This window comes from Caretta caretta, chromosome 6 (assembly GCF_965140235.1).
Source record: "Caretta caretta isolate rCarCar2 chromosome 6, rCarCar1.hap1, whole genome shotgun sequence".
NCBI classification, from domain to species: Eukaryota; Metazoa; Chordata; order Testudines; family Cheloniidae; genus Caretta; species Caretta caretta.
In genome coordinates this window covers 5,031,623-5,058,832 of record NC_134211.1, presented here as the reverse complement: position 1 = coordinate 5,058,832, position 27,210 = coordinate 5,031,623, and the positions used below count along the sequence as shown (strand labels likewise).

General features: G+C 46.1%; 1 protein-coding gene across 3 annotated transcripts; it reads left to right on the top strand.

The window, feature by feature from the left end:
- On the top strand, positions 1-24,842 carry LOC125638256 (NACHT, LRR and PYD domains-containing protein 1b allele 2-like). 3 transcript variants are annotated; one of them, XM_048853776.2, is made up of 12 exons: positions 1-313; positions 3,613-3,672; positions 4,125-4,193; positions 6,763-6,819; positions 7,751-7,827; positions 9,691-9,755; positions 13,765-13,988; positions 15,430-15,680; positions 19,127-19,255; positions 20,504-20,645; positions 21,648-21,689; positions 22,551-24,842. In XM_048853776.2, the coding sequence occupies exons 1-12, from the start codon at positions 79-81 to the stop codon at positions 22,805-22,807; spliced, it is 1,608 nt and encodes a 535-aa protein (XP_048709733.2). In that variant the 5' UTR covers positions 1-78; the 3' UTR covers positions 22,808-24,842. The 3 variants fall into 3 exon arrangements, with proteins under 3 accessions (XP_048709733.2, XP_048709732.2, XP_048709734.2); XM_048853775.2 differs by having other exon boundaries at positions 3,601-3,672; XM_048853777.2 differs by lacking the exon at positions 6,763-6,819 and having other exon boundaries at positions 3,601-3,672.
- The last annotated feature ends 2,368 nt before the right edge of the window (positions 24,843-27,210 follow it).

Here is a 27,210-nt window from a genome sequence, read left to right as displayed (position 1 = left end):
GCAACAATCTCTTTGCTTCCCGTGGCACTCAGCACTGAACTGCAGTTTCCTGACTCTCTCTGCTGACCAGGAAGCTGCATGGAGGCCCCTGGGAGAAGTGATCTGCTGAGGAAGCTGAAAGCCCTGGGCAAGGAGGAGTTGGAGGGGTTCAAGGATAAGCTGAGTGAAGTCCTGCTGGAGAGGGGATCTGAGCCCATCCCCGTAACACCAGCTGACCCAGCAGCCCTAACCGACCTGCTGCTCAGACACTGCAGAGGGGACTCAAAAGTGTTTCTGAAAGTCCTGGAAGATGTTGAAGCCAGACTCCGGAAAGGTAAATCGAGAGCTGTCTCGATTGCTCTTCACTTGAGTTACAACACATGCACATACATCTTCTACAGGGTTAGCTGATAGGCCCCCGTGGGCCCAGGTGCAGTGGTTTATGGGCAAGCATCCCAGACAGACATGCCAAACCCACACAAAAAAAAAATGCAGAAATTTGGCTTGTTTTTGGCTTAATTGGCTGGTGAGTTGCTTGTTAGCTGGTTTTTGGCTTGTAACTTGTTGCTTGTGGCTTCTTCTTTTTTGATTGGCTCCCAGCAAGCAGGAGCAAGGGGGGGAGAGAGTCGGGGTGCACAGTGGGCCCACCCCAGTCTCAGACTGCACCCTGGGGGGATCTAGTCACATAGAGTGTTGGGGTTCTTAGGGATTGGCTTGTTTTGGCCTTGTTTTGAAATGGGATTAGCTTGATTTTTGGCTTATTGTGAAAGTCGGGATGCTTATTTACTGCGTAAAAGTTGGCACCTGTGATTCCAGAGTGCCCTGGGCCTGGCTGACTTTTTTTTTGCATGGCCTTATGGGAGAACTTGTCTGCGTAAGGGCAGAGAGTGGGAGAGCTGTGGATGGAAAGGTCAAATGAGTAACAGCTCCCATGATCCAGCCTTCTTCTGCCTGTTCCAGAATTCCACTTTCCCATGATGCTTGTGAGTATGGGTTATTCACTTGAGAGCAGGGGTGCTGCCCAAACCCTGATGGAGATTGGGGGCGGGGCAGTTGTGCCGGGCCCTGGACAGACACGCTGAGAGACAGTCCCTGCCCCAGAGAATTTCCTATCTAAACAGACAGGGCAGACAATGGGAGGTTAATAATGGGGATCAGAGGCCCAGACAGTCAGTGACTTTCCCCAAATGTCACATGGGTCTGTGGCCAAACTGCAAATGTAACCCAGATTTCGTGGGCCCTTTGCTAGTTCCTTAACCACAAAACCAGCCTGCCATCTTATCAGGATAGGGGCCCTGCATGAAGGGTGGATTTGATTTAAATCAAATTGATTTAAATCACTAGTCAGGAAGACTCCATTTAATCATGGCTTTCTACACAAAAGTGCATTCTGGTTGGTTGTTATAACCTTAATACATATTCTTCACAACTCAGAGATAGGTGTAGGTTTCATTTTTAGAAGGTACACACTGTACATTTTTTAAGTGATTTATTTTGAAAACTTTTCAGATGAGTTTTACAGCCATATGAGAAAATGAATGATTGTTTGGTTATTTCATTTACCAAAGGTAATTGAAGCAGATATTTATGAAGTCATTGGGAGGTGAACTATCTCCAATTCAACAGGTTAATCAATATTTGGAGGATTTTTTTGCCATGCTGTATTAGGAGGAGAACACCATCAGACAGACATTTAAATTGTTTTATTTAACTAAAACAACAAAGTTAAGTATTCTGGATTTTTTTCTTCAACATCAGACATATAATATTTTAACAAAACAAGCATATGTCCCTCGCTTCTCACATTTCTCTCCAGACTTCTTCTCCTTGTCCAGATCTATTCTGCCCCCAACAATCTTCTATTCATTGAACTTTTTGAAACTTTGCACTTTTAGAGAGAGGTAAGGGATTGACTGTGTGTACACAAATTTGCAGAGGGACAATAGAGTTGAGGTCTGTTATTTCTCACCTCTATATATTTATTTATTTAAAAACATTTTTGCCATTAACAAGCATGTTACCCCTGGATATGCAAATCCACAGTTTGAGAACTGCAAAACTAAGCATCTCTGACGGTATCTTCCAGACTGAGCACTGAGTCTCAGTGGGTAGATAGAAAGAGTAACCTAAATAATCTCTACAGAAGCCTGTGGAATCCCATAATATTGGGTCCCTAATCCATGAACTATTGGAACTCATTTACAAAACTTTTCTAAAACATTATATGAATATATTGTCTCATACTATAAAATAAAAATTTATAATCCCTATTCCATGATAAGATACATTATAGCTCAAAGATATTTCAATTAAAACTATCTTTAGATAGGTTTTTTCTTCAGAAAGCCCTTTATCAAAAACATCCGATTTTTTTAAATTTTATTTTTTTAAAATCATTGATTTTTATCCACCCTGCCTGCATGTATAGGAGTATTTCCTCTTTTGTAGCAAATGTTATACAAGTGAGATTTCAGTTCTCAGTGGCTGACACTCTAACTCTCATTTTGCTCAGTCCTTATTCAGACGAATCCGAGTGGAATTTAGTAAAGGGAAGCTACTGGTCTAGTGGATTGTGGGGGCTGAGGGTCAATGGAACTAGAGTATAGCCTGCCAAAATTATATGACCACAGTGAGCTGCAGCTCACAAAATCTTATGCTCAAATTAATTTGTTAGGTGCCACAAGTACTCCTTTTCTTTTTGCAAATGTTTTAAAGATTCCTTCCTTTAGCTCATTCCTCCTTATCTTAAGCTTTTGTTTCCTTCTGCTCTTAAAGCTTGAAGTGCCCCCTCTTGCTTTGTGTTGTAATTGACACCTCTGCTCAGGTGACAGATGAAGTTAGCTGTAGCTCAGGAAAGCTTATGCTCAAATAAATTTGTTACTTTCTAAGGTGCCACAAGTCCTCCTTTTCTTTTTGAGAAACTATCTGCTGTATCATCATCAGCAGGGTAAACAGCTATTATCCATGTGAATGGAGAACTGATTTGACAGCACCAGGCAGCAAGGAAGTTTCCCTTCTTTCTCCTTGCAGAGCCTTGGAAACATAACTGATATAAACCAACTACTAGGGGTAGACTTGATCTAGTGTTGTTCCTAAAGATCTCAGGTTATTCTGGTCCTGTGTGGAAAAATAGTTTTTTTTGGGTGGGGGGGAGGTTGCTGAAAAATTCTGAAAAATCGGGGCTGGGGGATTCCTTTTGCATCAAACTGAAAATTTAATACATTAATGGCAACCCCAAAAATGTAAAAATGTTCATTTTAGGTTTGTTTTGACTTGAAACTTTGTTTCACTTTTGGCTGTTTTAAAGCGTTTTTTGATTGCTTAAAAAAAAAAAAATTAAAGGACGCTGGAAACAAAAAGTTTTGTTTTGAAGTGAAAAATCAAAATGTTTCCAATATGTCAACGTGAAATATTTCAGATTTCTTTGGAGTTTCTTTTTAAAGGTTTTTTTTCTAAATGAACAAGTCAGCCAAACTGATACCAATTCACAGAACATTTTGGTGTGGCCTGAAGCTGAATATATATATATTTTTTGGGGGGCTGACAAAAAGTCATATGAAAATTTTTTATCCATCTCTAGTCCTGGCCTGTTTTTACCTTTCAAGTTCACTCTCTCCTAAGTCTCTCCCACAGCTTCCAGCCACCCACAACAAGCGCAGAAGCCATCCACTTGCACTAAAGCAGGAGATTCAGGTGAGTTGTGCTGAGCACACGAAAATCTGGCCCTGTGGTCTGTTGTATCTCTTTATCCCAAGCTCATGGTGGAGGTACCGGAGTATCTTACAGAGCTGTGTGTCTGTCATGTAATGCTAATCTTTGGCTGTCTCCCTCTCTGTCTGTCTGGGTGTCGGGGGGCTAGAAGAGCGTCACTCCAGGGTTACAGAGTAGCAGCCGTGTTAATCTGTATCCGCAAAAAGAAAAGGAGTACTTGTGGCACCTTAGAGACGAACAAATTTATTTACTGTATGCATCCGATGAAGTGAGCTGTAGCTCATGAAAGCTTATGCTCTAATAAATTTGTTCGTCTCTAAGGTGCCACAAGTACTCCTTTTCTTACTCCAGGGTTAGTGCGCTCTCCCTGATCTGGGAAGCCAACTCTCTAGTACCTCTCCATAGAGAACTCCTCTTCTCTCTCTTATCTTTAGGACCAAAGAGCCACTTCATGCATTCAGGCGATGAGATTCCCCCTGGTGAAGGAGGGACACTAGCATCTGGTGAGTTGAGAATCGCTCAGGGTGATGACAGGGGCCCTGGGGGAAATTCACTGCTGTGATGGACTGTGACAGCCTCAGGGCTGTATGTTGGACCTAAGTCATTGCGGGGGTTTGGGCCTGTTTGATTTTTCCCCTCAGGGAGGGCCCACATGGGGGTTGTTGTCTGATTTTAGGAGGTTAATATTATTAATTTGGATAGTATGGGTTATAGGCTCGCTAATCAATCTGATCAGAAGATAACAAGGTTCTTGTCCCAGAATCTGGCTACACAAAATATGCACAGGACCCTCGGGGGCATGACAAGACGCTCACACCGAGACCAATATAGTCTTAAAGACTTTTACTGAGATAAAAAGGAATTATAATCAAATAGTAATCAAATGGTAAAATAACCAGAGTTACAAATGTGATACTATTATTTTAAATATACATATGATATTATATACTATAAAATTTTTGATTAATATACTCACACCATTCCTGGATGACCTGGTTATAAGAGACCAAGGACCAGCCTCGCCTCGGGTTCTTCAATTCTTTTGAGTGGGAGGTGCAGATCTTAGCTCCACCTTCTTTTAAGAGCTATTGAAGCTGACTTAGAATTTCACTTAACTAACAGACTAATAAACTAAGAAAGATGCCTGAAGCTTAGATTCGTAGACACTTAGATTATATTAGATAATGGTGTATTGTAGCATGGTGTGTCATCCCTTTTATAGGACATGGGTGCTTGAGCCCTCCTATGTCCAAACTTAGTTTCCTCACCCACCAAAATGTTGGGGTACACTTACTCCATGGGCTGATATGTGTGTACGTATTGATGACATTTACGTACATATTAATGACATTAGATCATTCACACCTTTGTTATTTTTGTTCTCCTGGTTATTTCGGTTCTTTCCTTGTGGTGTACCTGTTTACAGAGGGCATGAACTTCGGAAAGCCCCTATGCCCCCCTGCTTCAACGCATCCTTTATCTATCTAAGTTAAAGGTCGCTACCATATATGGACCTTATGCTTTAACTTATCATTATCTATCTAGGTGAAAGCATACATATGTCTGGGACCTAACTTTGCCTTCGCATAACATATAGGGTGTGGCCTGTAGGTCTCTTGTGTTACAGCCAAACTACTTTAATATACATCTATAAACTTATTATAATAAAACAAACAATCAAAACTATAAGAAAGGAGATACAGGCAAGCAAGGTAGCCTTATAGGCTACAGGGTTGATAGAGGAAAGCAAAACCTGGGGTTGGCTTCCTGGAGTAGGTGCTAAATTTCATTCCCCTTTTCCTTACAAAACATGCAACTTAAAGAGCATTTCAGTGTTGGGTGGATGATCTCTGTGTGGAATGGCTGCTATCCAGCTGATATGCCCCACCCCAGAGGTGGCTACGTTTCAGTGTATGGGTGAATAATATTTTCTGCATGCACAAGAATCATAGTTCCTTCACATATACATATAGACTGGCCTCATCTGGAATACGGTTTTACTGCATGTTCACTTTCTTTTTTCTTACTGTAACAGGTTGGTGAGAGACCCTCACAGGAAATAAACACTTCAGGTCAGCTTCTGATCTCCGTTACCCCAGTGTAAATCTGGCTTTGGCTCCAGTGAGATCAAGATAGTTATTCTGGATTTACACCAGGATAAGTGAGATCAGAAGCTGCCCCTAACCTCATTAATTTCAGCCGAGTCCCTCTGGATTTACACCAGGGTTGCTGAGATCAGAATCTCTCCCTAACCCAATTGACTTCAGTGGGGTGGCTCCAGATTTAGCCAGATTCATAATGCCTTTATATAAATCAATGGTGTGGCCTCACTGGGGATACTTTGTGCAGTCCTGGGCACCCCATCTCCAAAGGGATATTGCAGGAGTAGAGGGGGGGTCACAGGCAGGTGATAACAATGATCAGGGAGCTGGGAAAACTCTCCTATGGAGAGAGATTGAAAAGACTGGGATTGTTACATTAGAAAGGAATGAATAAGAGGGGACATGATAAAAATATGTAAAATAACAAAGGGCATGGAGAAGAGAGATCAGGAGCTTCAGTTCTCCTCTCCTCCTAACACAAGAACAAGGGGCCATTCGATGACATTGGAAGATGGCCAATTCAAAACCGATGAAATGAAATCCTTTCCATATAAGGTGTAATTAGCTGGTGGAACTTACTGCCACAGGAAGTCACTGAGGCCAAGAATTTAACAAGATTCAAGAAGGGATTTAAGATCTATTCATATGGATCACAAGAATATCCCGAGTTAGCATAATTCCTAATGATATATATTTTGTAGGGGATATTGAGCCTCCTGCTTCAGGGTTTAAGCCAGTCTCTATTAGAGACCAGGATGAGACTATGTGGGAGACAGATTATCCAACATCTGTGACTACAGGGTTCCTACACCTGCCTCCAAAGCACCTGATGCTGGCCACTGCCAGAGGACACTAGGCTAGATGAATCCTGTGTTCTTACCTGTGAGAAGCACTCTGGGCCAAAAGGTGCTAGGGACCTGCGTTAGATATTCATATTGATTTATTCATACTGTAATTCCACACTCCGCAGCGATTGCCTTCATGAAGAGGCATCTTTCCTTCACTGGCTCCAAGGCCGAAGCTGCAGGTGAGTGAGGCTGAAATTGACCGGGCGAAGTGGGGTAATTTGAGGGGCCTGAGTGCATAGAATCCAGATGCTGCCTTGGCCTGCTGCGTGGACCATCCGCACAACGTCCCCCTTTAGCCGCGCTGGATTTAATCTGTTGATTGCTGGCACCGTCATCAGGCTGCCTTTCTTCCCTGCACTGATTGGCTGTTGGTTCCGATCTCTCCCTCACGCTCTCTTCCCCTCCACATCTGCTCCTCACCAGGGGTGAAAGTAACTTAAAGGACTTACCGGTACTCCGGAGTCCTGAGCAGGGGCGCGTGGCCTCAACCGGCAGAGGCGGGGCCGGGCCCTTTAAATCAAGATTTAAAGGCCTTAGGGCTCCGGCTGTGCCTGGGAGCCCTGGGGCCTTTAAATCACCCCAGAGCTACCAGCTGCAGAGGCGGCTGGGAGCTCAGGGGCGATTTAAAGGGCCCTGAGCTGTGGCCACTGCTACCGCAGCGGAGCTCCGGGCCCTTTAAATCACCGCCGGAGCCCTGCCGCCGCTACCCCAGCGGCTCTGGAAGCGCTTTAAAGGGCCAGGGGTTCCGGCGGCTGCAGGGAGCCCCGGGCCCTTTAAAGCACCAGCTTGGGGAAGCCGGTCAGGTCCCGTCACGGTGTACTGGCTCTTGACCGGTATGCCGGACCGGACCGGACCAGCTTGCTTTCACCTCTGCTCCTCACACCCTCCTCCATCACCCGCTCCCCTGTTCCCTTTCCCTTTGTCTCTTTGTTTAGCTAATCTCTACCTACATTTTTTTTTTTTAAATTTTTAATATCCTCCAGGCTGCAGAATCTGCCTCTGCTCTGGTCTCATTTGCTTTTCACCAACCCCAAAAAACCCCAATGGCACTGAAAAACTAATCCCCTGCAGAATGTGTTACTTGAAATAATATCTCCCTGTCTGCTGCAGGAAAACAAAGCAGGAAGGAGGATCCCACTGGGGACAGCTGGGGAACGGACAAATGCAAACTGTGTCCCAGGGAGGAGGTAAGGGATTAGGTGTAATTTTTTCCTCTTGCTCATTGTCCGTCAGTCTCTTTCCCTTCTCTGTGGTTTCTGGCTGTGATTTCACCCTCGGAGCTGAGCCAGGGGTATTCTAACACCTCCACTGTTTAGATCAGAGAAAGTTTATTTAGGCGGGATTGTGCCTGGTGGGCCAGTCAGGTGATGGCAAATGGAGGAATTGGAAACTATTTAAGGATATGTCTTCACGGCAGAAATTCTTAATTACTGTTATTTATTAGGTGTATTACGGTAGCCTGTAGGAGCCGGGGTTATGAACCAGGACCCCATTGTGCTGGACTCTGTATGTTATTTATTAGGTGTATTACGGTAGAGCTCCAGACATGGACCACAGAACAAAGAGCGTTCAACTCGGGTTAAAATAGCAGCGTAGATATGGCCATTCAGCTTTAGATTCAGATCAGCAGCTCACGTTCAACCCTGGCTGCCCTGTAGGCTTCAACGTGAGCTACTAACCTGATTTAAAAGCCGAGGTACTGTGTGTTTGCCGCTGTTTTTACCTGTCGGCTAACCCAAGTTAATACAACACCTTGTCTTTGCAAGGAAGACGTGTTCCCCGTGTGCCTTTGTCAGTGTCTGTCTGTTGGGGTACGTCTACACAGCAGCTGGGCGGTGTGATTTTCAGCTTGGTGGACGGACGCATACTGGCTCTGCTTCAGCTCATGCCCCAAAATGGTCATGTGGCCGCGGATCTTGGGCGAGATTGTATTCGGGCTAGCCTGTGTTGCCACAGTGTTACTTTTTAGGCCCCCGCTGCTGTGTAGACTTAGCCTGAGCCTGTAATATCATAGATTCACAGATTTTTTTTAAGGCCAGAGAGGACCATTCTGATCATCTAGTCTGACCTCCTGCATAACCCAGGCCAGAGACCCTAACCCAGTAATTCCTGCATCAAGCCCATAACTTCTGTTTGCACTAAAGTGTAGCTTTTAGAAGACATCCAGTCTTGAGGGAAAGATTGCAGTTGATGGAGAATTCACCACACCCCCTAGGTCAGTAGTTATTCCAGTGGCCTTACGTATAGTCTGAATTTGTCCAGCTTCAGGTTCCAGCCACTGGATCTCATTGTGTCTTTCTCTGCTAGATGATCAGAATGTAGACTGGGGAGAGCGGGGTTGGAAACCCGCTCTCCCCTTCAAGCACGTCTAAAGGGATCATGTCAGTTGCATTTATTAAATGCTGGGTTTCAGATCTCTCTCATAATGCATCATCAGAATGGGCAGTGCACACACCATTTCCCTTCATCTTTTGGTGTCTGCTGTGCTATTTGTAACAGAGCCTGTTTTTACATCAGGAGTCTGGCCAAATGCAGGTCAGAGGCCAAATCAGTTGTTTACATGCAGCTCTTCTTAGCTTCAGTGGGAGATATTCATGTAACTAAGGGAATAGCTGAGCCCTGGATTGAATGACTGAATCGATCCGGAGTAGTCCCATCTCTCCTGGCAGAGGTGTTTATCTCACCCACCTCAGTGCAGCCGGTAGCTTAGAGAGACGATTCATGACTCTACAGAACCTCTCTTCCTGCAATCCAGAGTGTGATCACACCTGACAGTTGTCAGAGAGGATCCCACCTCAACTAGCTAAAGATAACCAGGCATCGTAGTTGTGACCTGGGGCATCTTGGTCACCTGGGAAGCATCCGACCGTGGAGCTGGAATTCAGCTGATCACTGAGTCCTCTCTGCCAAATGCACTGCAAGGGTCCCAGGCCACAGCAACAGCTCCCAGCTGAATACTAGGCTACAGCAGACAAGATTCCCTCCTCACAAGAGCTCTGAAGTGGGAAATCCCCAGTGATGCTGAGTTAATGCCAGTTCCTGTGTTTTAGGATCCTCCAGAAGAAATACACCCTGAGACTGTTCGGGGCACAGATGGGAACCAGGAGACGTACAGGTGAGGACTGGGGCTGGGAGGTTGAAGTCACCCCCTCTGCAGGCGTCTCTGTCTGTGTGCAGAGGCCAGCTCCTATCGCACCTGAGACCTTCTCCACACTAGAGAATTTTATAATAAAATTCTCACTGGCGCTAAACCCCATTTATTTGCCCCCGAGGGAACGGTGACCTAGACAAGGTTCTTCTGGCTTTCGGTGTGTCAATTAAATAAGCAGTGAAATTATCGAGGGATACATGGCAATAACCACAGGAATGGTGACCGTGATTGTGAAAGGCTCAGGCAGATTAGAGAAGCTACAAAGGCAGAAAACGCAATAATAATGGGGGATTTCAACTACCCCCTTACTGACTGGGTACGTCACCTCAGCACAGGAGGCTGAGATAAAATTTCTAGACCCCGTAAATGACTGCTTCGTGGGACCGACCGGGGGAGAGGCAATTCTTGATTAAGTCCTAAGCGGCGCACAGGATGTGGTCCAAGAGGCTAATATAGCTGAACTGCTCGGTAATAGCAACCATAATATAATTATGTAATTAAATTTAACATCCTTGTAGGGGGAGAAATGCCAGAGAAACCCACCACACTAGCAGTTAACTTCAAAAAGGGGAACTACACAAAAATGAGGAAGCTTGTTAAATTAAAAGGAATAAGGGTAAAATGCCTACAAGTTGCATGGAGACTATGTTAAAAACACAATAATAGAGGCTCAAACTAAATGTATACCCCCAAATAATAAAAATAAAAAAACCCCAAACAAAGAAACAAACAAAACCCAGAGGACCAAAAATGCCACCATTTGTAAACAGCAGAGTAAAAGTGATGGTTAGAGGCAAAAAGGCATCCTTTAAAATCTGGAAGTTAAATCCTTCTGAGGAAACTAAAAAGTCTGGCAAGTCAAGTGTAAAAGTATAATAAAGCAGGCCAAGAAAGTTTTTGTGTCCTTAGCTAGTTGCTCTTCAAATTCTAACAGCAAAATTGTTTTTAAGTACATCAGAAGCAGGAAGCCTGCCAAACCGTCAGTGGGGTCCCTGGACGACCGAGGTGCTAAAAGAGCACTCAAGGAAGACAAGTCTGTTGCAGAGAAGCTAAATGAATTCTTTGCATTGGTTTTTACTACAGAGGATGTGGGGGAGGCACTCACCTCACAGCTGTTCTTTTTGGGTGACAAATCTGAAATACCGTCCCAAATTGATGTGTCAATAGAAGAGGGTTTAGAACAAGCTGAAATCGAAGCAGTATTAAGTCACTGGGACCAGGCTGTATTCATGCAAGAGTTCTGAAGGAACTCAAATATGAAACTGCAGAACTACTAACTGTGATATGTAATCTATCGCCAAAATCTGCCTCTATCAGAGGATAGCTAATGTAACACCTACTTCTAAAAAAGGCTCCAGAGGTGATCCTGGCAATTACAGGCTGGTAAGCCTAACTTCAGTACTAGGCAAATTGATTGAAACTATAGTAAAGAGCAGAATTATCAGATACATAGATGAACATGATATGTTGGGGAAGAGTCAACATGGGGAATCACGCCTCACCAATCAGTTAGAATTCTTTGAGGGTGTCAACAAGCACGTGGACAACGATGATCCAGTCAATATAGTGTTCTTGGACTTTCAGAAAACCTTAGACAAGGTCTCTCACCAAAAGCTCTTGAGCAAATTAAGAAGTCATGGGATAACAGGGAAAGAGCTCTCATGGATCAGTAACTGGTTAAAAGACGGGAAACAAAGAGTAGGAATAAATGATCAGTTTTCGCAATGGAGAGATAAATGGTGGGGTTCCACAAGGATCTGTACTGGGTCCTGTACTGTTCAGTATATTCATAAATGATCTGGAAAAGGGGGGGTGAACAGTGAGGTGGCAAAATTTGCAGATGATACAAAATTACTTAAGATAAGTCCAAAGGTGACTGCGAAGTTACAAAGGGATCTCACTTGACTGGATGACAAAATGAGAGATGAAATTCAATGTTGATAAGTGCAAAGCAATGCACATTGGAAAACATAATCCCAGCAATACATACAAAATGAAGGGGTCTAAATCAGCTGTTACCACTCAAGAAAGAGATCTTGAAGTCAGTGTGTGTAGTTCCCTGAAAACATCTGCTCAGTGTGCTATGGCAGTCAAAAAAGCTAACTGAATGGTAGTAACCATTGGGAAAGGAATAGATAATAAAACAGAAAATATCACAATGCCACTATATAAATCCATGGTAGGCCCACACCTTGAATATTGCATGCAGTTCTTGTTGCATCATGTCAAAAAAGATATATTAGAATTCAAAAAGGTATGGAAAAGGGCTACGAAAATGATGGGGAGTTTGGAACAGTTTCCATATGAGGAGAGATTAAGAAGACTGGGCATGTTCACCTTAGAAAAGAGATGACTAAGTGGGGATATAATAGATGTCTGTAAAATCCTGAATGGTGTGGTGAAAGTGTTATTTACCCCTTTACATAACGCAAGAACCAAGCGTCACTCAATGAAAGTGATAGGCAGCAGGCTTCAAACAAACAAAAGGAAACTTCTTCACACAACGCACAGTCAACCTGTGGAACTTGTTGCCAGGGGATGTTGTGAAGCCCAAAAGTATAACTGGGGTAAAAAAAAATCAGATAATTTTGTGGAGGATAGGTCTGTCAATGGCTATTAGCCAAGAGAGTCAGGGACACAGCCCTGCTCTGAATGTCCCTAAACCTCCAACTGCCCAAAGCGGGGACTGGGTGATGGGATGGATCATTTGCAATTGCCCCTGTTCTGTTCATTGCCTCTGGTACAGGTCACTATCAGAAGACAGGACGCTAGGCTAGATGGACCGTTGGTCTGGCCCAGTATGTCCGTTCTTATGTTCTTGTAGTGGTTCCTCCTTGTCAACCTTGGAGGGAGGCCACTCCGCCTTGCTATGCCACCTAGCGGCCGATAGCCAACTGACAAGGGATTAGTGTGATAAGGGTCAGAAAAGAGTCTAGGGCCTGGCTCCTTTGGCAGGGCAGCAGAGCGGGCAGTCTTTTAGCCCAGCTCCCTGGCTGGGGCAGACAGCAAACAATCAGGCTCAAGCCCTCTGGGTGGAGCAGAGCAGTAGCAATCTACAGTAAACACAGACAAGCCATCCGGCCTAAATTGAGTAGGCTGCCACCCCGGGGTGGGGTTGGCAGTAGGGGGACCCGGGCCCACTCTACTGCACCGGGTCCCAGTCCAGCACCCTACCAGTGGTGAGTGGTCCCTCCAGTGGGTCAGCAGGGGTTCTACTGAAACATGCTGACTGTGGTTTCAGCAACACAGCCAGACTTATGTCTGGTTTCAGAGTAGCAGCCATGTTAGTCTGTATCCGCAAAAAAGAAAAGGAGGACTTGTGGCACCTTAGAGACTAACAAATTTATTTGATCTTAAGCTTTCCAATGAAGTGAGCTGTAGCTCATGAAAGCTTATGCTCTAATAAATTTCTTAGTCTCTAAGGTGCCACAAGTCCTCCTTTTCTTTTTGCAGACTAATGTCTGATTTCCCTGGGCTACTTCCTACCCCTACCTGTTCGTAGGGCTCAATTGCTTGCAGATCCTCAATCTCCTTGGGGTACTCGGCAGCCGGCAGTTCCGGCGGCTCCTGGGGTTATTCCTCCAGTGGCAATCCTGGCGACTCCTCAGGGTATTCAGCCAACGGCAGCCACCGCAGTTTTCCCTCCCTCAGCGTCCTGCTCCAAGGGCAGGGGTTGGCACAGCTTGGTCCCTGGTCCCGGGCCCAGCAGCAAGTCCGACTCCTTCCCCGGCTCCGGCCAACTGAGCTGGAGGCCCCGGTTCTTATGCTTCCTGTTCTGCCCCTCTGTTTCTGGCATGAGGGGGCGGCCCGGCCTGGCTCTGCCCACCAGAGGATGGGGAGTGGTTCCCCCTGTCAGCCTTGGAGGGAGGCCACTCTGCCTCGCTACAGTTCTTATGAGAGCAACCGAGTTAGTCCAGGAAATGTGGGCTGGTTCCATCTTTTCTTTTATTTTTTCCCTCCCCGCACTGTGCAGGGTTCACCTCCCCGGGGCAGGCTCATTCCGTTGCTCTGAAACCGAACTGGGGTTTGAGGCGAGGGCAGCCGTTACTGTCCAATACAGATACGGCTTCTGGGATCAGCATCTGAGTGTGTGGAGCACTCCTAAATGGATGATCGCTGGCCCTCTGTTCAGCATCCAGGCAGAACCGGCCGGGGCCGTGGCAGCCATTCACCTCCCGCACTTCCTGTGTCTCAGAGGTACGGTAGCCAAGGGCAATAACTGAACTTGACACCTTAACGAGAACTGGGAGGTGGAGCCCAAACCATGTGCCCCAGACAGAACTGTTCGCCTCCCTCTTTTCATGTGTTTCAGAGGCAAGGTAGGAAAGTAATAATTGTAATCCCAATCATACCTATCGCAAATATAGGTGTATTAATATTAATTGGCCATTCCTCACAGCTAGAGCGGCAAAATTCTGTGCATTAACCTTTGTAGATTTGGCAACACCAAAAAGTTTCACTAATCTTTGTCCCTCCCCCCCGAATTATTTTTTTTTTGTGCTGGGGGGAGCCCAAAACAAAAAATTATGAAAAAAATTGAAATGATTTATTTTAACATTTTTGAAAATAATTTTTTTTGGTATTTCATGTGTTTTTTTTTGTTTGTTTCCAAATTTCCTTTCATTTTATTTTTAAAAGTTCAAAATCCTTTAAAAATGGTCGAAACTGAAACAAAATGTTTCATTCCATCCGAAACAATTTTTTTTTTACTTTCAAAATTCCAACAAACTAAAATATATGTTTTTCGCCCACCTTTAATCACAATGCATAATCGCTATCATGACGAGGGTCACAGTTGTAACCCTACTATCAGAAATATTACTGCAATCCCAATGGCTATGTTAATCATATTTACAACCATAGTTGCAGTCCTAATCAATCACAATTATAATCAAATAATAATTTTTACTTGAATTTTAATCACACCCATAATTATAATCTTAACTGAAACAACAACTGTAATCAGAATTTTAGTAATTATTGCAATCTGAACGGAAATGACAGCTATAATTACAATTATAGTCATTGCCACAATCTTAATTGAAATTTCAGGCCTGATCACTGTCACAATTGCTGTCTGAATCAGGATTATATTGATCGTTACAATTTTAATTTTTATTGTAACCTATTTACACTGATGGCAACAAATTTGACTAGTACCATGGTTGTGATCATGATCATGAATGTGGTACTGAGCACTATTAATACGGGGCTTTTCATCCATAGATCTTTGAGTCATTTACCAAGGCAGATTGGAGTAGAAATGACTGGACTGTGAGTTTTGATTTAGCCCTGGGAGTGTAGATTCTACAGGGCTCTTCTCCCATTTCAGGGATCTGTACATACGGACCGTGCTACACTGGACAGCAGCTGCTTGGCTGTCCAGGAGTAAATACAAACCCAGGCTAGCAGGAACTAAGGAAGCAGGCTGGGAGCTCCCAGGGAGCGGGGTGAGACCGAGCAGAGGGAAGGGGGGACATTTGGCGCCAGCATCAGAATCCAAGCAGCCCCCAGAGCTGCGTCCGTAGAGGGGGCAGGAATAGGTGTTTGCAGAATTCAGGTGGATACGTGGCCTCTCTGACAGCAAGAAATCACAACAAGCTAATGGAGCATCGTTTGCTTTGTGTCCTATTGACAGGGGCTGACACCTCCCGGATGCAAATCGCCCATTTCATCGAGGAGGGGATGACCCTGGAGAAGCCAATGCAAGTGAGGCCATTCCATGCTGTGCTGGAGAACCCCAGCTTCTCCCTGTATGGAGTGGTCTGGGGGAATCGCTCCAAACCACCAATTCTGATCCACTCCATTGTACTGCTCTACTGGGCACTCAAGATGGCAAAGACGACTCTTCACCTCTACATCATCCCTAACGACCACTCCCGGTTCAAGGTAACTGAGAATCAGCTACAACCTACAAGCGGTGTGAGCCACCCTGTAGCAGAGAGCATGGAATAATTCACAAGGCATGCAACTGGTGTGATAGCTGTGCACTGAAACATGTTTCTAAAGACCAATTTCTGCCACTGTGCATTTCACTCCAACAATTTCCTGCTCTAACACTAGTGTGCTGGCTGACCTTGGGCAAGTCACTTCCCCACTCTGTGCCTCAATTTCCCCGTATTTTTAAAATGGGGATCATGATGTAGACTTCCCTGTGTAATGCACTTTGAGATCTACTGATGAAAACCATTATATAAGAGTTAGGTATTATTTTTAATAATATTTTGTTACGTCACCCAGAAAATGACCTAATAGATTATCAGTGAAAAAATATAAGTTGCTTATGCACCTTCTGTTTTGGTCCCAGATTTATTGTGTTCAGATAACCTTAAACTAGACACTTCAAACTTGGCTTGTTCTGTAGATCTCACTGAGACCGAAGCATCAAGCCGATTTTGAAATAAACCAGTTCAGGAGCTTTAAAAATGATAACTGTCTAATGGCAAATGATGATGAAAAATTAATAAACGTGGACTTCTGGGTTGGTGTTCTTGTTTCAGCAGCCTGGGTTATCCAGGAGTTCTTGCTGATTCTTTGTAGTATAATCTTATAGGTTCAGAAACGGAGTCCCAGGCGTGGTGGAACTTCTGCGTGGACTGTGAGGCTGCTGGTGTCCTCATGGAGAATCTGGAGCTGTATGTTGGCTATGTCTACCTTTCCATGTCCTACTACTTTAATAGTCATGAAATGGCCTAGAGGCCCACAGCCCAGTTCTTGAAGAAGCAGTCCCATGAGCAGGGGGAGCATGCAGAAAAGTTCCTGAAATGCCAGAACAACCAATTGTGCTGCAAGCCATCAAGAAGCCAGAGCAGGGTGAGTGGGGGAAGAGAGTGGAGGCCCTTCATGGTTCGCTGCAGCTGGAGAAGTCTGGGAACATGTCCTGCTACTCCTCAGTGTCTGAATACCCGGATGAGCAAGTGAAGATTATCAGGCGTCAGGGAGACAATCTCATCAACCGGGTGTCAGGCTTCCTGGGAGTACCCTGATTTGTGAGGCATCTCACTACAATGTGCCCTTAGCATGAGGAAGTCTTGTCTGTGCCTGCCAGGGTCAGCTCCCCAATTCCACGAGCAACACAAGCACTGTCTTTCAGGCCTACATGGGCCACACGCTCTCTCTGCAGGTTAGCTACAGGCACACTCCACCCTTCGAGCCCTCCAAGCATTCTCCTGGAATGTCCGGCCCCTGTTCCAATGAAACACTTGCAGTATTCAGATTTGCTGCTCCCAAAGAAGCAGTACGCACCAGCTTACCAGTTCCACCTCAGATCACCGCTCCACTTAATGCACGGCGCTGAGATATGTTCATAGTGAAAACGAGTACAAGTTTATTTAGCAAAGTAGAGAGATTTGAGAAGTATCAAGTAAAAGTATTGGAGACAGATGGTTACATGTGAAGCAAAATCATCACCTGCCTTCTAGAGCCTAGACTTAATTAACAAGATACTTTGCTGTCCGTTGAAGTTTAGCTCACCCAAAGTCTTCGCAGCATTCTCCTGCCAGTTTGGCTGTGACCCTGCTTTTATACGACCAAACACCCTGACCATTCCCCTCCTCAGTGAAGGATCCATGCTGTACCTCTGTACCCCTCTTTATACTCCCAAAATCTGTTGTCTTTACTCGTAAACAGTCTACCCCCCCAGCTGTTTTTTGTTTTTCCCCTCAGCTTTCCTGTCTTGCTGCATTTGCAATTTCTGATTAACATCAGGCTCAGTAATGCACATAGGCCTCCACTGTGAAGCCGACTAGACAGAGAGAGAGAGAAACCTGACATGAGTATGTTTATTACCTTCTGGTGACCTGCCTTAACTCGCATACCTTAAGAAGAGAACTTTCAGTACAGATGCTTAATTCCTGAAGCATTGTCCATGCATACATTGCCTGACGATTATGATGACCAATGGGCTTCTGGCTCTTGGTAAACTAAATAGGCATACATCTGACCCAAAGGATTCCTGGAAAACTCTATGCACCTGCTGTGTCTTCTGCCAGTTGGCACCAAGAGGTTCCCAGGTCACACTTGGGAGTGTTCCAGAATGGCATGGAAGAGCACCTGTTTGGCAAGCACATACTGGAGGAGAGCAGCCGGTCTCTCCGTTAGGAAGTTTTGTCCATCGGAGAGACTATGACACACCAGTAAGCTCTTGTTCCTCTGCATATGGTTTGCTGAGAAAATGATGATCTGCAGTGGGAAATTTCTGATCAGAAAAAGAGGTGTGCCCTGGGGTGGCTGGCCTTTTAAGAGGAGATGGATCTCAGCCCCCTCTCAGCGCCTCTCCCCAAATGGGGAAAATGAAGATACTCATGATGTGGGTCATGTGACTCAAGTAGGCCTCTGGTGTAGGTAAGGTAGTGGCATGGGAGTGAACCAGAGGTTTGTCTGCTGGTGTCTCCAAGCCACAGAGAAGACCAGCCCAGGGAGTGTTTTGGATCTTTTCCTGGGGGCAGCAAAGACTCTAGCTAAAAAGGGCTGGAAGTGGCTGCGCCATGAAGAGCAGAGTTGGGACTGTAATGTGTAAATGTTTAAGCGTGAGGGTATCTAACCCCTGGGACAACTTACCAAGGGCTGTAGTGGATTCTTTCTCACTGGATGGAGAGGGTGATGTTTATCTAAAAGATCTGCTCTCGGTCAAGCAGTGTAGTTGTAGCCATGTTGGTCCCAGGATACTAGAGAGACCAGGCGGGTGAGGTCATATCTTTTGTCCAGTAAAAGATATTACCTCACCCACCTTGTCTGTTCTAGTTCAAACAGGAATGATTTTAGGGCAGTTCTGTGTATTGCAGGCCACAGGAGGTCAGACTAGATGATCAAAGTGATCCCTTGTGGCCTTGGAAGCTATGAATCTGTGCAATAAACCAGCTCCAAGCAGGGGTGTTAGTGGCCACGAGGAAGAAGCAGTGGAGTTCTTGAAGAGAGGGAACTGAAGGTGGGGTGCCTACAGGGCCACCCCGTGCCATGAAGGCATGTTCTGGGGGTGGTGTCCCTGTTCACAAGGGGAAATGAGCTCCTTGGGACAGGGATTGTCTTTGTACAGCACCTGGCACAATGGGGTCCTGGCCCATGTTTGGGGTTCCTGGGTGCTACAATAATACAAATAGTTAATCCTAATAATATATGAAATTAATGGATGCAAACTATTCGCCCAGTTCATTATAAAACTAACCTTTACCCGAGAGGAGTCTGCCCTCTTAATGCAAGATACAGCTTTTCTCGGTGTTAGTTACAAAGACCCTTCTTTCGGAGGGCAGCTGTGTGGGAGGGAAAAGGGAACTTGGCAGCCGCTGTTGTGTTTTCTCTGTGTAGCTCCAATAAAGGATGGTGCTTGTATGTTACAGGCCGTTGATGACTATGAAAAGAAGTGCCCATCAAGGCTGGTGTCGACATCTCTTCAGACCCATAAGCCCCTGACCTTTGATTCTCATTATGTGGTGTCCAGTCAATCAAACATAGAGGTGACACCCAAGGTAAGTGAGATGATCCTCTTTTCTTCCATAGAGGCCGGAAAAACATCCTGGTTCTCTGTCCTGATGGGGAGTGGTTAGAGCGGAGGACTGGGAGTTAAAACTCTTGGATTTTGTTCCTGCACCTAATAGGGGATTATGTTATAACGAGTCAGAATAGGGCGCGCTGTGAGTCAGGACTCCCATCTAGTCCCAGCTGTTGATGATAATTTGTCTAGTCAATTGCTTGACCAGGCTTGGTTCATTATTTCGCTATGAAATATACTCAAGAGACTAAATAAACCACGTCAATCAGGCTTATTAGTATGGTACAGGGAAAAGGCTCTGTACGACCCCAGTCTTCGAGGAGCAGGTCTGTGCAGCGATGTTACGTTCACCTGACACAGAAGATGTGCTCCTCAAAGTTACACATTTCAGCTGGTATTGTTTATATGATCTGACAGGCTACACATCTCTTTAGAGCTCACTAAAGTCCAACCCATCAGTTTGTTCCAGTCCCCTAACTTCTTTTGTTCCTTCCTTTTCTTGGTTTTGGATAGCATTCCAGGTACTGGTCGGTAAAGGTCCTTCCCTAGCTTGTATTAAGACATAAAACAAGGGTATCTTGATCCTGACAAGTTTCCTATCTGTTTGTGCCAAATGCTTACTTCAGCTACTGCAAGGTGTTATGGGACACGTAGCATAAGTGAACGCGATTATGGTATAGACCAGTTTAGGCTACATCACCGTTGCAATATTTGTGCTAATGTTATTGGTGTGTAATGCATACTAATATATATGGTATGGATAATACATATTATTATGATTTTTTTTATGCTAGCCAGCATATATTAGTCAACACCGCTCTGGAAGAGGAGTGAGGCCTACTGTTTAGAGCAGGGGAGCCTGAGAGTCAGGACTCCTGGCTTCTTTCCCCAGCCCAGGGGGTAGTAGGGTCTATGGGGTTACAGCAGGGGCCCTGGGAGCCCAGACTTGTGGGTTCTATTGTCAGCTGTGGAAGAGGAGTGGGGTCTAGTGGGTTGGAGAAGGAGATTTGGACTCAGGACCTCTGGGTTCTATTCCCAGCTCTGCCATTGTCTGCTGTGTGGACTTTGTGCCTCAGTTTCCCCAAACACAGGACTGGCTGGAGAATGTTTTTGCAATTTAAAAATCTTCTTTGACCTGCTCTAACAAACATACCTTATCCCCTTTCTGAGCCTTGCTGGCTCAAGAGGGGGTTGCCCTGAATGCAATTCATTTGTTTTCAATCAGGAGCTGAAGTTTTGTAACATCCAAGCAGAGTGTCTGCAGTCGTTTATGGAAATCTACACCAAGGACATTCAGGGGGGACTGGAGTTCAGCTTGGTAGAGAAAATCAACAAGGGGCCCATCTGGGAGGCACATGTGAGACCAGGTAGGCTCAGCTCAGCAGGAGATCACGGCAAGGGGAGAGGTTTGTGCCTGGTGCCCCAATCTACTTCTGCTGATAGCTAGTTCAAAACCTTGGAATAGGATCTTAGTTTTTCACCTTCCTCTGTAGCATGGGGCACGGGTCACTTGCTGGAGGAGTCTCTGCACTTTGAAGTCTTTAAACCAGGATTTGAGGACTTCAATAGCTCAGACATAGGTTAGGGGTTTGTTACAGGAGTGGGTGGGTGAGATTCTGTGGCCTGCGTTGTGCAGGAGGTCAGACTAGACCAGGGGTCTTAAACACGCGGTCCGTGGAGTTATTTTCTGAGGCCCGCCAGCTCCCCGTGGCACCTCCGCCCCCCCAGCCCCCTGCCTCAGGTTCCCCGTTCCTGGCCTATGGGAGCTTCGGGGGAGGTGCCTGGAGGAGTGGCCAGGGCAACACGCAGATCCCTGTGCCCCCGCCCCTCCCTCAGGTCCCGGCCACTTCCCAGAGCAGCGTGGGGCAGGGCAGGCAGGTGGGAGCCTGCCCTGCCCCTGGTGCACGCCGGGCCAGACCCGCCCCCTGAACCCATCCTGCAGCCGAACCCCCTGCCCTGAGCCCCCTGTTGCACCCCACACCCCTCTGGCACCCCGACCCCCTGCCCTGAGCCCCCTGCCGCACTCTGCACCCCTCCTGCACCCCCTGGGGTCAGGGAGGGGACGGAGTTGGGGTGGGGATTTCAGGGAAGGGATTGGAATGGGGGCAGGGAAGAGGTGGGAAGAGGTGGGGCAGGGGCAGGGCCTCACGGAAGGGGTGGAGTGGGGGCAGGGCCAGGGCAGCGGGCGGGTGGGGGTGGTCAGTGGTGCGGCCCTCGGGCCAATGTACTCGTCCTCATGTAGCCCTCATGGTCCTTTGAGTTTGAGACCCCTAGACTAGATGATCATAATGGTCCCTTCTGAACTTAAAGTCTATGATTCTTTGGATCCATCTCCTGTCTGACTTCCCATTTTTCTCTCTCTCTTCCAGAGGATGTGACGCTTTCTGTGTCATCTGCCCAAACTCAAACAGGTCAGTAGAAATGTACTCCAGCTCCAGTACCTGGAGAGAGTCCAGGGAAGGGCAACAAAAATGATTAGGGGTCTGGAACACATGAGTTATGAGGAGAGGCTGAGGGAGCTGGGATTGTTTAGCCTGCAGAAGAGAAGAATGAGGGGGGATTTGATAGCTGCTTTCAACTACCTGAAAGGGGGTTCCAAAGAGGATGGCTCTAGACTGTTCTCAGTGGTAGCAGATGACAGAACAAGGAGTAATGGTCTCAAGTTGCAGTGGGGGAGGTTTAGGTTGGATATTAGGAAAAACTTTTTCACTAGGAGGGTGGTGAAACACTGGAATGCGTTGCCTAGGGAGGTGGTGGAATCTCCTTCCTTAGAAGTTTTTAAGGTCAGGCTTGACAAAGCCCTGGCTGGGATGATTTAATTGGGTATGGGTCCTGCTTTTGAGCAGGGGGTTGGACTAGATGACCTCCTGAGCTCCCTTCCAACCCTGATATTCTATGATTCTATGATTCTATACCTACGGCCATTTCTTCCCTCAGACAGAGCCCTCCAGTGAGAAGACCAGAAAACGGAGCGTTAAACCCCATCTAGTCCGTGGGTTGTGTGGCATAAATGTGCAGCTGTTAAACAGCTGTCAAGATCCACAAGAGAGGTGGCTACACTTCAGTGCTGGAAGAGGCATCTCTGCTCAGTGCTGCTATGTGGCTACCAACTGTTGCACCCCACTCTAGAAATGGCTGCATGTTAGCACTGGGTGAGAGGTCCCTCTGTATCTAGCTGCAAGACTAAATAAGGTGACATTCATTTGGGAAATGTAAGATTATTAAAAGACAGCATGATAAACCTCAGTTCCTTCTCTCTCTCCCCTTCCTAGATGAGCATTTTGTCAACCAGCACCGAGAACAGTTGATCCAGCGAGTGATGGCAGTGGATAGCATCCTGGATTCGTTGTATGGCCCCGTTCTGGACCTGGAGCAAATCCAGAGCATCAGAGCAGAGAGATCCAGCGTGGAGAAGATGAGGAAGCTGTACGAGCTAGTGCCTAAATGGGACAAGGACTGCAAGGACCGGCTCTACCAGGCACTGAAGGAGAAGCACAGACCTCTAGTGGAAGAGCTTGAGGGGATATAGATTGTCCCTTGGGGGCAGCAACCTTCTAGTGCGGGGACAGGATGTGGTTGAAGATCTCCTCCCAATTCCAAATGACCAGCCCAACAGCCAGAGTCCATCACCCGGCTGACTCTGTTACGGGTTAAGGTCCTCTGCTTCTTAACACACCCAGCTTATTGTGCTAAGGTGAATATTTGTCTCATGATGAGAACAGCTAGGGTGTGGGAGCTGGGATTCCTGGATAGCGTTCCCGGCTCTGGAAGGCGAGTGGGGTTGAATGTTTGGTGAGGGGGCAGGGCTGGGAGTCAGGTTGCCTGGGTTCTATTTCCTGAGCCGAACTCGGGGGAGTGAATTCCAAAGTCAAGGTTCCCTCATGGAAAATGCTCCGCTGGCTACTCACTTATTTAGTCTCCACTTCTTCAGCTGTCTGGTCTGCTGTGCTTCGGAGTCACCTTTGAGACTTCCACGGGGGTCTGCGTAGGCAAAAGTATCCACCCGGACAGATCCAACTACCAAAGAACTCAAGTGCATTCATTGATCGCAGGGTAATGTACAGAAATGATATTAAATCTCTCCTGTGGGGCGGGTGTGCTGAGAATCAGACCCCCAGTTTGGGGAGACTAAAGTCCTCTAAGGTCCCCAGTTATTTCCAGTGGTCTGTAGCTAAGGAAATGTGAGTGAGCCATTTCTGATGCCACCTTTGCTGCTGTCAACTAGAATGACTAGTACTTTGCATCGACCCTCCCAGCTGGAATATCAGTACTTTGCACTGACTGAACACCTGGAGTCCAAAGGACTCCCTGTGCTTTTGCAGTTTTGTATCCAGAGAGTGGAAAACCCAATCTATGTAAGTGCCAAGGGGGTCTGAACTGATTGAACAAACTTTCCAGACAACAAGCCTCTCTCTCAAAGGTGTCACATTAGCACTGGGGGACTGGAGGCCTCATGGTACTGCAAATAGAGTAGAGCGAATGATGGATTTTCTGGCTTGGGGGCTGAACCAAAAAATCCAAACAAAAAAAAAACCTGTTCGATTTGAACAGAAAACAGTTTCTTTCCTTCTGTTGTTGAATAGAAAATAATTAATTTAGAAGCGGCCGAAACATTATGAGTCAACGTGAAATCATTTTTGTTTGTTTTAGTCTATTCAGCTATTTCAGGTGTTTTCCATGTTGGTTTTGATTTGGTCAAATTTGAAATCAGAACACCTGTTTCTGTTTCAAAAAGTCTAATCAATTTTTTTTCCAACCGAAACTATTCATTGAATTTGACGGGGGTATAGGGCTTTTCTTCCCATGGCCAATAATCTTTCTCACCTGAGCAATCACACTGACATCAACCGCTCGTTTTTTCCAACTTCCACATTCTTGGAAGGCAAAAGTTGGGCACCCTGGAGCATCAACAATCTCAACACCATCCTTAGCAGTATATATTTGTCTGGTGAAATCGATGCCTGGGCTGGATGGCATGTAGTGAATGAGATGGGAATTTCATGGATCATCAACGTTAAGGCCAGGAGAGACCATTGTGATCATGTAGTCTGACTTGTGTGTTCACAGGCTGGTGGTTTGCCTCTGGTGACAAGAAGTATAAGGTCCATTGTTTTCAATGAATGGCTTATGTATGATTGTGTTCTACTCCAGGGAAAAGTGCTATCCCAGCTCCTCCAGGAACTAAAATCAGTGGTTGTTGATTAAGGCAAGCCAGCCAGGTTGTAACCCCACCCACAAGGTTCCACCTCGCAGGGGAGGCTCACAAGTACTGGTTCAAATAGGTTCTCCGGAGACCAACAGACAAAGAAAGGGCTTTTGGATAAATAGCCTGAGTTTAAACAGACTCAGGGCCTTCTTCCTGATCCAGCAAACAGACAGGACCTTCTGTCCAAGCCAGACTCCAGTCCTTGCAGAAGGGTTGGAAGGGCTTGATCTGCTAGGGCCCCATAAAACAGATGGGTGGCCTCTGGTAAGCTTTTAGTGTGCGTGTAGGTTCTTGTATTGTTTTGATATGTTTTCTCTGTAATGTTTTCACCTTAAGAATAAATGTGGTCGCTCAGAAAGAGCAGTGTGATAACATAACTGCGGGCAATGCATGGGCGTAGCCTCCGGAGAGATAGCAAAGCGTGGACACTGGCCTTTTAAGCAGTGTGCTTGCTGGGAATAGCCTGAACACCCTGATCAGGGTGGGGTGATGGTGGGCGGGGAGAGGAAGACATGGGTCTCTGCCCAAAAGAGATGATGGTGGGGGCCTAGAGTGGATGCCCTTGGTGGACCATGAGGGGGTAGCAGAGGTGCAGGTGCCCTGAACTGTAAAACAGGGGATTTAGGATTATCTCAGGTACCACCTGGTACCATCTCAGTGATTCTGGCTTCCACAGTACAGATGGCACTGGTGCAGATCATCATGGTGCCCGCGATCTTGGTACCACCCAATCCCATACTGATAAACAACAGGGCCAATCTTGTTAATGCATAGGGCTCCAGGAGAGGACCTTGCCACCTGGGATCTCTCTCTTCAGTGCTGGAGGCCCCTCTATTCACTTCTACTAAAGTGCTCCCATCGGTACTGACCCGAATACCTTCTTCTCTGCCAGCATTGCGAAGAACTCACTCCATTCAGGCTCCACGTTCTCCTACAGGGACAGCTCCACCGTTTCATGAGGAATATTCCTTTCCCTTCATGTTGTCTCCCTTGTGCACGGGAGGAGCTCCCCATAGACACTCACAAACCTACCTCATTATCCTCCTTCAAAACCCTCCTTAAAACTCTCCTTTGTCATGATGCTTACATAAAACTTGACAGCGGCTAGGCTGCTGTGCTCAAGTCGCTCCCCATAACACTTTCCAGTATTTCTCCAGGATTGTTTCCTTGTACTTCCCTATCTGTCTGTCGGTATCCACCTGTTGTCTCTTGTCTTGTACTTTAGATCACAAGCTCTTTGGGGGCAGGGACTGTCTTTCTGTTCTGTTTGTACAGCAATGGACCATGACTGGGGCTATCAGACAGTGGGTAATACAAACAGTAAATTATGATCCGAATGTCCACACTTTGCCTCTCAGTCTGGCTTCTCAGACGTACTCCCAGAATGTTGACTCCCTGTCTAGTCCCCCTTTTCTTGGGATGGTGGGCCCAGATACTCTAGGCCCCCAGAGCAGTGCTGACCCCCCAAGTCCCCCAGTAGTTTAAGCTAGGTCAGAAGAGGCCATGGGATCATATAGTCAGATTTTTTTAGAACAAACATCCAATCTTGTTTTAAGAGTGGAGAATCCACCATGATAGTTGGTAAATTGTTCCAATGGCTAATTACTCTCAATGTTTAAAATGTACACCTTATTTCCTTCTGAATTCGTCTAGTTTCAGCTTCCAGCCACTGGATCATGTTAGACTTTTCTCTGCTAGATTGAAGAGCCCGTTATTAAATATTTGTTACCCATGTGGGTGTGACGGGTTCGGTCACAGAGACCCCCTTGGGACTGTCAGCTGATGTGCTGAAACTACCTCTGAGCCCATTTTCCCTGTCAGCTTGGGACTCCAGGACCCTGTCTTGTGGAGCCAGACATGCAAGCCTGCTGCAACACAGACCCAGGGTCTGAACCACATCTCCAAAGCTTCAGGCTTTTACTGAAAACCACTCAGCAGGTACTCCTGTCTCCAGCACTCAGACACCCAGCTCCCAATGGGATCCAAACCCCAAATAAATCTGTTTTACTCTGTATAAAGCTTATACAGGGTAAGCTCATAAATTGTCTGCCCTCTATAACACTGATAGAGAGAGATGCACAGCTGTTTGCTCCCTCAGGGATTAATCACTTACTCTGGGTTAATTAATAAACAAAAGTGATTTTATTAAGCATAAAAAGTAGGATTTAAGTGGTTCCAAGTAATAACAGACAGAACAAAGTAAGTTACCAAACAAAATAAAACAAAACACGCAAGTCTAAGCCTAATACATTTAAGAAACTGAATACAGGTAAATCTCACCCTCAGAGTTGTTCCAATAAGCTTCTTTCACAGACTAGACTCCTTCTTAGTCTGGGCCCAGTCCTTTCCCCTGGTACAGTTCTTGTCAGTTCCAGCTCAGGTGGTAACTAGGGGTTTCTCATGACTGGCAGCCCCCCCTCCCCGTTCTGCTCCACCCCTTTTATAGCTTTGGCCAAAGGCGGGAATCCTTTGTCTCTCTGGGTTTCCACCCCTCCTCCTAAATGGAAAAGCACCAGGTTTAAGATGGATTTCAGTATCAGGTGACATGGTCACATGTCACTGTAAGACCTCATTTTTCATTACCCACAGGCTGGCCCCCAGGTCCACACGAAGGCTTGCAGGTAAATAAATCATCTACAACCAATTGTCCTAGTCAATGGGAGCCATCAAGATTCTAAACCACCATTAATGATCTAAACTTTGCATAATTGCATAGGACTTCAGAG

What these genes read in the sequence shown, in the direction of transcription:
- LOC125638256 (XM_048853775.2), top strand. Translation starts at nt 79, where the DNA reads ATGGAGGCCCCTGGGAGAAGTGATCTGCTGAGGAAGCTGAAAGCCCTG. An exon ending in AACTGTGTCCCAGGGAGGAG is followed by an intron (nt 7,828 to 9,690) that starts GTAAGGGATTAG and finishes CCTGTGTTTTAG; the next exon opens with GATCCTCCAGAAGAAATACA. An exon ending in ACATAGAGGTGACACCCAAG is followed by an intron (nt 19,256 to 20,503) that starts GTAAGTGAGATG and finishes GTTTTCAATCAG; the next exon opens with GAGCTGAAGTTTTGTAACAT.